Source organism: Balaenoptera ricei, chromosome 4, assembly GCF_028023285.1.
Source record: "Balaenoptera ricei isolate mBalRic1 chromosome 4, mBalRic1.hap2, whole genome shotgun sequence".
Taxonomy (NCBI): Eukaryota; Metazoa; Chordata; class Mammalia; order Artiodactyla; family Balaenopteridae; genus Balaenoptera; species Balaenoptera ricei.
In genome coordinates, this window is record NC_082642.1 from 121,089,692 (window position 1) to 121,098,952 (window position 9,261).

The 9,261-nt window shown below is 39.9% G+C and overlaps 2 protein-coding genes across 3 annotated transcripts in view; one reads left to right on the forward strand and one right to left on the reverse strand.

Annotated features, from left to right (window-relative positions):
* The window catches only part of ZNF654 (zinc finger protein 654), a 91,574-nt gene extending 89,752 nt beyond the window's left edge, over nucleotides 1-1,822 (reverse strand). For both annotated transcript variants that reach the window (XM_059921358.1, XM_059921357.1), the window contains exon 1: nucleotides 1,554-1,822. In XM_059921358.1, the coding sequence (XP_059777341.1) occupies nucleotides 1,554-1,742 (189 nt within the window). In that variant the 5' untranslated portion in view covers nucleotides 1,743-1,822. The remainder of the gene's footprint in view (nucleotides 1-1,553) is intronic.
* A 210-nt stretch (nucleotides 1,823-2,032) lies between these two features.
* On the forward strand, nucleotides 2,033-8,972 carry CGGBP1 (CGG triplet repeat binding protein 1). The gene is made up of 3 exons (XM_059921359.1): nucleotides 2,033-2,249; nucleotides 2,844-3,049; nucleotides 4,980-8,972. The coding sequence occupies exon 3, from the start codon at nucleotides 4,999-5,001 to the stop codon at nucleotides 5,500-5,502; it is 504 nt and encodes a 167-aa protein (XP_059777342.1). The 5' UTR covers nucleotides 2,033-2,249; nucleotides 2,844-3,049; nucleotides 4,980-4,998; the 3' UTR covers nucleotides 5,503-8,972.
* Nucleotides 8,973-9,261: the final 289 nt, after the last annotated feature.

The following is a 9,261-nucleotide window of genomic DNA, read 5'->3' on the forward strand; positions in this document are numbered from 1 at the left end:
AGCTCTGTAAAGACACTGAACCTCTAAATCCTGAATGCCAATACCAACAAAAAAAATTTTAAGAAAGTCACTAAATAGAGAGCAATGCCAAAGAAAACTGACATAATCTTTACACCAAGACAATTTCCACTGTCAAACCAACTTATCTATTGGGGGAAGGGGGGATGAAATCAAAAAACAGTTTAAAGTATAAAAACTTACCTGAATATGTCAACCCCACCCTTTTTCCTTCAATGCTTGGAAAGACATAAAATCAAATTTCAGCAAACATTATGCCCACTTCTGCTTAACTTTATTTCCTACTTGTTACCGGAATGAAATTAACACCTTACTTTAATTAATATGTAAAGGATCCAAACCCTTTACATATTCATTCCTTTAATTACTATCCCTATTTGACACAAGAGGAAAGAAACTAAGGCACAAAGAGGTGAAGTAATTTGTTCAAGATAACACAGCTAGAAGTAGTAGAGCCATGACTTGAACGCTATACAGCCAAGATAATAAACAAATAAAGGAATGGGGTGGAAAAGGAGCAGTTAAATTTTTTTTCCAAAAGAGTTTGCAAAGTAAGAGTGTTGTGAAAGAGAACAAAATGTTTAAACTATAAATATATGTAGATGTGAATGTAGATAACACAAATTTCACCCCTACACAAGTACTTTGGTGCTTTAATATTTGATTATGGTCAGTCTAAACTTCATCAAATTTTAGTGGCAGTCGACAAAGTAAATAATTTACTGTCACTATTCAGACACTTTTCTTTTTTTTTTTAACAAGCTAAATAAAATACACTAATTTAAAGGAAGGGGGTTGGTGGTGATGTAACTGGAGCAATAGTTTCAGGAAAGCTACTTTCTCTATTAGCAGTTAATTAGAAAAGAGCTTGCGTGTATCGGGGAAAGGGGTAAGAAAAGGAAAGATGACAATCCCACTGCCTTAACCCCACCTCCCAAAAGAGTAACTAAATCACTGTGTGTCAGCGCCTAAACCAACTGGAGAACCGGCCCAGCGGGGTCTCGTGAAGAGATGACAGGAGACCCTAGCAGAGGGGGAGGGGTGGCGATGACAGAAGAGGGGGCGGTAGAGAGATGGCAAGCCTCCGATCTCCGGAAAAGGGGAGAATACGGGGGCAAGGGGCGGAGAAGGGAAGGCAGGAAATGTTGCCAGAGATTCCAAATGAGGTGACAAGAAACAGGGTAGGAAACACAAGAAAGGCGGGACCCTCGGGCAGAAAGGGGTCTGTTTGGGGCAGGGCAGGCTTGTCAGTACAGAGCTTTCCTGCCAGCTGGCCCTCCTTCTCTCCAGCCCCTCCACCCCCGACAAACTCTCACTTTCTCAGCAACCCTAAACCTGCGCAGGTCATCCCCGTCCCGCTCCCCGCCCCCCACCCCAAGCCGGATAGGTGGAGGGGGGAGCTTCACCCTCACGCTCCTTGTTGGGCTGGTGGCGCGAGCGCTGGACACAGCCCAAATTCGGAGACGGGAAGACCAGGAAAAGCAGGGAGGCCCAGGACCTGGCTGACAAGTCCTGGCGGCCGACGGGCTCCTCACCTGACAGAAGCGTCGGCAGTAATCCCGACTGCTGATCCCGACGCCGCCGCCACGGCAGCTGCCGCCGCCAGCGCCGCCTCTGCCTTCGCCCGCAGCTCTAAGCCCGGGAGGGCCTGGCGGGGACTCCACAATGGCCACGAGCTCTTCTCCGAGGCGTTCGGCCTCTTGGTCGCTCTCTTCCTCCGCCATGAGGCTCTCGCCGCCCAGCGCGTACCAGCCCCTGCGCCTCCGCCGCTGTAGCTGCCTCGGCTAACCTCCTCCTCCTCGTCTAGTTCCCTCCCCCTTCCCTCCTCCCCAGCCGGACAGGGGCCTCTCGGCTGGCTCTACTTCCGGCTCCGCCCACCCACGCCCCCAGTTTTCATTGGAGAACTCTAGCTGCCAATCATGCACATGCCCGCCCTTCCACTACTATTGGCCAAATCAGCCGTCTGTTTGATAGATCCGCGGTCCGTTGGTCAATGTTGCTCGGCGGTTGCTGGGGACCGCCTACGAGCTCTCCCATAGGCGGCGCAGGAGGACTGGGCTCGGCGGGGGACACGGCGGCCGCTGCGGGGCTCGATCGGGCAACGGCGACGGCGGTGGCGGCGGTGGCGACTGGTCCTCCGCCTTCACCCCATTGCACCTCCTTTTCTTCCTCTTCCTTTTCTTTCCGGCCGCGTATCGTCCACTTCCCCTCAAGGCGGCCCCGATCCTACGGTACCAAGGAGCTAGGGAGGCCGAGGGTGGGCCCGGCCGTTGGTGCGGGCTTTGGGCCCGGGGCCTTCCGTCCCAAAGCGGGAGCCGGGGGCGGGGCCGGGGCGCCGTTGTCGGCGGGAGGAAGAGGGAGGGGACGGGAAGCCTGACAGCGGCCGCCTCCGCCAGGCGCCTGCTGCCTCCTCCCTTGAGACTGCCGCCAACTCGGCTGTCGAGTTCCCGGGCCCACGGCCGGCAGCTGGGACTCGGCCCTGCCCAGCTAGCGGGCAGGGGCGGTGGGGCGCCGGCGTGCTGGGCTCCGCGCGGGAGGAGGGAGTCTAGACGCCGGGCGCGTCGCGAGCCCCGCCTTTCCCTCTTCCTGAACCTTGGGGCTTGGGCGCCCGGGGAGGTGCAGATCCGGGCGCACCACTGTGGAGGGACTGGGATGAGGAGAGTTGGGGTGAACGTTGGGATCCGAATTTGTGGTGTGGACTTAAGAGTGATTTTAAGCACACCTGCGTGGTGGCTGTTGTGGACGTTCTTGTTCGTTTTTTCATCCACCCTTTTTCCTTCCCCCTCCCCCGTTTTTTCTTTCCATTTGTTTTTCGTGTTTTACAGTAAAGGCATGACTTCCCAGCACCTCAGGGAAAATAGGGTGCAAGCCCAGAAACTATTTCCACACCATCACTTGTTGAAAAACTGATTCGAAGGCATCTCCGGGTTTGAACAAACTGAAAGTGCCAGGATTTCATGCGTCTTTGGTTTTGCGCTGGAGACCCTTCGCTACTAGGTATCAAGACGAAAAAAAACTGGAAACTAATCTGGTAAACATTTAAACTTGAAAACTTCTGTTGAGTTTTATTTTTATCTAGTAAATGATTTGCTTTTTTTGTTGGCCAATTCCTGCTCTTAACTTTGTAACTTACTCGTTTAAAATATCTTTACTTCTATGGAAAACACTTTCGTTCTTCGGTTCTGTAAACTCGAGCATCCTCTACTGGGTGGATATTTACCTCTGCAGTAACACAAATATACTTTAAAACTTAAAAGATTTTGGAATGTGTAGGCCTTTCATATTAGCACAAGTGATTGCGCGTTTTATGCTTCAAAGAATAACTAACATGTTAATTGTTTTAGAGTGTGAAATCCAAAGACAGAAGACTTTTCAAATAGAATGATTTAAGCATTACTGGGCACAAATATGTAATGTTTTTCATAAATAGCTTAGAACCATTAATTATAATAGGGACTGACTTGCTATATGATTATAAAACACATACCATTAACTTAAAGTACAACTATGTGTAATGGTAATTCACTATTTAGTAAGCAGGAATTGTCTTACCTGCCATTGAAAACCTATAACCTAAATAATATTTGACACAAGAGCCTTGCGTTAAACACATTTTTAATGGGAAAAAAAAGAATTAAACTTATTAAAACCTAAACTTGATCATACTTTCCAAAATTTCTGTGGAATGTTGAGTTCTTCTCTGAGGTTATGTCCACAGGTGTCTAATACATAAATTCTTTTGAGAGAGATTTCATGGTAACCAGCTATGAATTCTGTAGCATAGATTAACGGAATACTCCATTGTTTCTGATTACACTTACAAAGTACAGTTCTTCAGAGCACACCTGGGAATTTTTCTCTAATGTATTTAAACAGAACAGAATTCCATCTTGAATTCTATCAAATTCATTTCAACTTCTTATATCTAGGTTAATGTAAGAGCTTAATCCAATGGCATGGCCTCAGGGAACAAATGGTTATCACTTACAACTTCTGTTATCTCAAGTTTTCAGTGCCCATAACCTTACGATTTTGGCAATGATCACAAAAATTTGTTTTGGGGTTAAATTGAGAAATTATTAAGCTGCTTCTGAGTTAAATATTTGGAAAAATAGTGAAGATAATCACTTATTCCATATCAACAAATTGTGATTGAGCATCTGTCATGTACAAAATACTGTGTTCTTAATTTTGGTCTAACTTAATAGTTAAATAAGTGAAATAAATATTAGCAAATGTAAATATTATTCTTTAATGGAATAAAAAGTGTTAGATAAGGCACTTTACATAGCTTGTCTATCACCTTTTGGAAAGGTATCTTAGTAGAGGTGTATATGCATTAAAAAAAATGACTTACTTTGAGCTCTGTATTTTGACTTTAAAATTTAACATCATTGTTGCTGCTTTTAATTGCATTTGGCCTGTGTTCTTTCTTGGTTTTTACTTTCTTTCTTCTCAGAACAATTTTGGAAATTATATTCAACTTCATGTAGAATTACGCCAGTTTAGTGGCCCACCTGTTTGAACAAACTTTGTACACAGTTCCTTGCAGTTGTTTCCCTAAAATCTGTTGCCCCAGAACTGTGAAGGGAAAGAAGTTCTTTTAAACTTGAACACATATCTAAATTGGATGAGATTAATACAATTAATACCATAAATGTTGACCTGTAGTTAGGTTTTTCTAAAGGATAGTGACATCTGGGATAGTTCTTTTTTCATACTTTGAATTTATTTGAATTTCATCAAAATCAAGGAATGGACCTAGTTGTTACTAGTAACTTGCTCTGGTTTTGCCTTCCCTTAACATATCTCAGGTAAGTTAAGACTTAATAGACACACAGTCTATTAATTGGAATTAAGTTTTGTGAAGCCTTTAATCTTAAAATGTTTATATCTACCTTTTTATTATTCCTTCCCTCGTGAAGTGTTGTTATAATACTCTGTTTCTCTTGTCTTGAAAGAACCCTATTCAAAGTCAGAATGGAAAGATTTGTAGTGACAGCACCACCTGCTCGAAACCGTTCTAAGACTGCTTTGTATGTGACTCCCCTGGATCGAGTCACTGAGTTTGGAGGTGAGCTGCACGAAGATGGAGGAAAACTCTTCTGCACTTCTTGCAATGTGGTTCTGAATCATGTTCGCAAGTCTGCCATTAGTGACCACCTCAAGTCAAAGACTCATACCAAGAGGAAGGCAGAATTTGAAGAGCAGAACGTGAGAAAGAAGCAGAGGCCTCTAACTGCATCGCTTCAGTGCAACAGTACTGCGCAAACAGAGAAAGTCAGTGTTATCCAGGACTTTGTGAAAATGTGCCTGGAAGCCAACATCCCACTTGAGAAGGCTGATCACCCAGCAGTCCGTGCTTTCCTGTCTCGCCATGTGAAGAATGGAGGCTCCATACCCAAGTCAGACCAACTGAGGAGAGCATATCTGCCTGATGGATATGAGAATGAGAATCAACTCCTTAACTCACAAGATTGTTGACAAGGAGGTTATCACCATTGTGATCAAGATAAATAATGTGGAGTATTAAAGTTATGTGTTGATTGTGTGGTTCATTTTTATATTTATTTCATTTTAAATCATGTGATGCATAATAGTTTTGCAATGTATATATAGTTGCAGGCAAAAAAAACAAAAAAAACAACAAAAAAAGAAACCTCACTGCAAAACATATTGTTAATTTTAGTCACCAATGGTGTAAAGCAAAACTTAGGGTTTAGAGTGTGCTAGGATACCTGAAACCTGATGGTTATCTTTAAAATTGATGGTTTTTCTCCTGAAATGTTTGTGCATGGAAGAACTGCCCTGCTTTTTTACCCCATTGCCATGTATGATTATTCCTTGTGAGATTACCTAATTACTTGGATTGAAGACTAGCCTAGGAAGTTGAAGCTGCTGCCAGGCAATACCACTCACAGTAACTTAAAGGAATTATTTCTGATTAGAGGATCCTCAAAAAGGAAGGGATGGTGGGAAACTATTCTTATATCTTCAGATTCCTAGCAGAAAATGATTGTTTATTTCAGACTATGCTTTACTTGTATATGATGTAGTTAACTATCTTTCAGTTCCTCACTGTCTTTTTTCCTTTTTTTTTATTAAAGGCTTATTGTTGTATTAGTAGCAGCTTCAAGTGACCAAAAGACTAAAATCTTTTAATGTCAGTGCCAAAAGCCACCGGGAATTTTGCAGTGACACGATTTTAGTCTCATACTATAAACAAATTTTCGAACCATAGCTTTCATTTCAAGCATCATTTTGAATTTGCAAACTTTTTTTTTTATGTCATGATGTTAAAAGACTTCAAGATTGGCATTTTAATTTAAACAGGTAGACATTTTATGATTGAGTTTCCTGTTTTTACAGAGAATTAGTAATTACTTTTTGGCTGACAGATCAGATGATAAGGAAATTACTTTTTATGCATTAATTTTTCCACATGATTTTATAAGAGTTTATTTAGATAGACTAGAAACAAGTTTACTTACTTTCACTTTTATGTGCTTTGCCTCTGGTGGTATAAGGTTTTTAATCATAGATGGTAAACCATTGTCTAAAAATACTGGCAAGATTTTTGTAATGAAGATCTGGCAGTATCCTGCATAACTGTTTGGGTGAGGAAATAATCAGATCTGTTAAAGGTCAACCATGTTCAGGAAATGATCTCTATCTGAATTCCACTATCCTGTAAGGTTATTAAAGTGGCTTAGCCCAGGTATGTCCTCTTTGTTGGATACCCAAATTATATTTTTAAAAAATTAAACAGCTGAAAACTTGGAGTAGAGCTTTAAAAAAAGTCAAAGTGTTTGAAACCATTCAAGTTAAAAATCTTTATAAAGTATATTTCTATTACAAAGCACTGACAAAAGATGCCCTATGTGACTTGGAGTTATCTTTGAAGTCATTTTACCACAAGTCTTCATTAAAAAACAGCCAAAGTGAATAAGAAAAAGATTAGATATTATGTTTTTCAGAATCGGCTTTCCACGTCTAAGTTTTTTTGGTGGACTTAAGTTCCTAGTATGAGGTGTCAAAGTGCCCATCTTATTTTAGATTTTATGTGGGCTTTTTGTTGTTGTTGTTTTCGTTTTTAAATAAGTCTGCCACCAAAAAAAAAAAAATCACTTGTCAAAATTTGAGCTACCAGTTTTTCTCATGTTCAGTTATGTTAAAGTAGCACAATTAATGCCCAGAATAGTGCTCTCATTTGTTAAGCACGTGCAAGAGGAAACCAGTGGCAAAACATAACCAAAATGTACTTTGCTTTTACTTCCTCTAGTAAAGAATTTGCAGGCAACCATGTTTAATTTGAATTATCTAAGATGGTACAAGATCTAAGAAACTTGGAAAATAATTGATTTTTATAGCAGTATTTTCAGAATACAAAGATAAGGTTAGACATACAATCATTCTAATTTTTTCAAGACTTTCATGTGATTCAGACTGCTCCCTATTGTTTGGACATTAATTTGCACTAACAGCAAACACATAGTGGCAGGATGGCTTTGAGTAGTCCTAAACAATAAACTGGATGACGTTGTACTAGAAAAATACCAATAATTCACATTTGAGTTTCTAGCAGTTATTACTAATTTGATGATCATTTAGGTCCCATATAGCTTAATGTATTTCTCCAGGCTCCTTTTTGTATATCCAGTATATCTAGGGGCATAATCCGTCCTCCTGTTAGGATTATATCATGTCCTTAGAAGCGTTTTCCATCCTGTTGTGGAGGTTTAATGTGTTTCTTTACTGATTGTGAAACTTTTCGTTCCCTGAAACTGGTTAACTTTACTTCATAGTTAAAAAGATAAGTCTTAGCCTGCTCAAACTGGTACAAATCTGTGAAACCATGGTTAGCATACGTTGGGTAACAAATGGAGAATGTCTAAGAGGCATATGCTGCTGTGGAGGTGTGGACGTGTGTACAGAGCTCTCAATCTTAACTATATAGTGTTAGTGTGATGCTATACTATTGGGAAAAATAGCACATTTTTTCTATTTTATAAGTTGTATGCATAAACATAAGATTTGTAATGTTTCATTTATAAACTGCCTTCAACACATGCTTACCTGTTAATAGTGTTTTCTCAAAGTATGATAGTATGTCTTCCAGAATTTCACTATATGCTTACAGTAAATAGTTCCTAGCTTGTTGAAATGTTAAATTCCTTGTTGGTTTCTTTTGATTCTCTGGGGCATATAGCAAGCCTGAAAGACAGTATAATCATTTCTTACAGGGTGGAAATTTAGAAAGATTGTGTATTGGAGCCTAAATAGTTATTTTATTCATTATCATCTTTGAGTAAGACTTTTTTTCTTTTTTTTTTTTTTTTAAACAAATGTTACTTCCAGTTAACGCATTTGGCCCTACTGAATTTCAGGGACCAAAATACCAATACTTAAAAAGTTCTGCATCTTACAGTTGTAACCAATTAAGTATCGGCTTGGGATTGTTCTGAAGTCTTCATTGCTTAAAAACTATTGTAAGTAACAGTTGGCAAGATCGCTAAGCAGAAAGTTCCATGTTAAAATCTTTTGCCTGAAAGAATTTGTATGTAAATGTTAATGGAAAACACATTTAAACAAAATTAAACGTAAGGTGGCCCCAAACAAAAGCCACAAACAATTTGTCATTTGGTGCTTAGTCTTTGTAAGGGCTCTCTGTGGTTTGACTTGCCCCAGCTGCCTTTAAATGAGTACAGATCACCTTAAAACATGTTTATTAAATAGAAGATTCATTCTATAATTTAACTGAAAATCTTAGCCTAAAATAAGTTGCTTTGGCTTCTAGTCAGCACTGATTAAAATGTGAATAGTGAAGTGACTATCCTAAACCTGGTTTATCTCAATCCATACTACCATAGACTTTTGAGGTAAATACAGTTCTTATGTAGTGGTATTCTACTTGTATCCAGAATACTGTATTCATTAAAATTTTACTATGTTCATTTTTGTATTCCCTTGCTTATTTTTTTTGCTCACGCATGTATCCTTAGTATAAATGTGTCTCTTTTAAAGTTTTGTCTCTGTGACTTTTAGAAATAAATTTCAAAAATTGTTTCAGAAGTTTTTGAAAGCATGTTTTGTTTTGTGGGTCAATAGCATATATTTCATAATTCCAACAGATTAATAAAACTTTACTAATTTAGATTTATTTTTCTACTAGTTATATCTCTTTGTAAGATTATTAGTCCTTATGTCCAATGTAAAAGCATATATATTCTGTCAAACCAAATT

Bases quoted from the DNA above. Each gene is read 5' to 3' on its own strand.
- CGGBP1 (XM_059921359.1), top strand. From the start codon at position 4,999: ATGGAAAGATTTGTAGTGACAGCACCACCTGCTCGAAACCGTTCTAAG.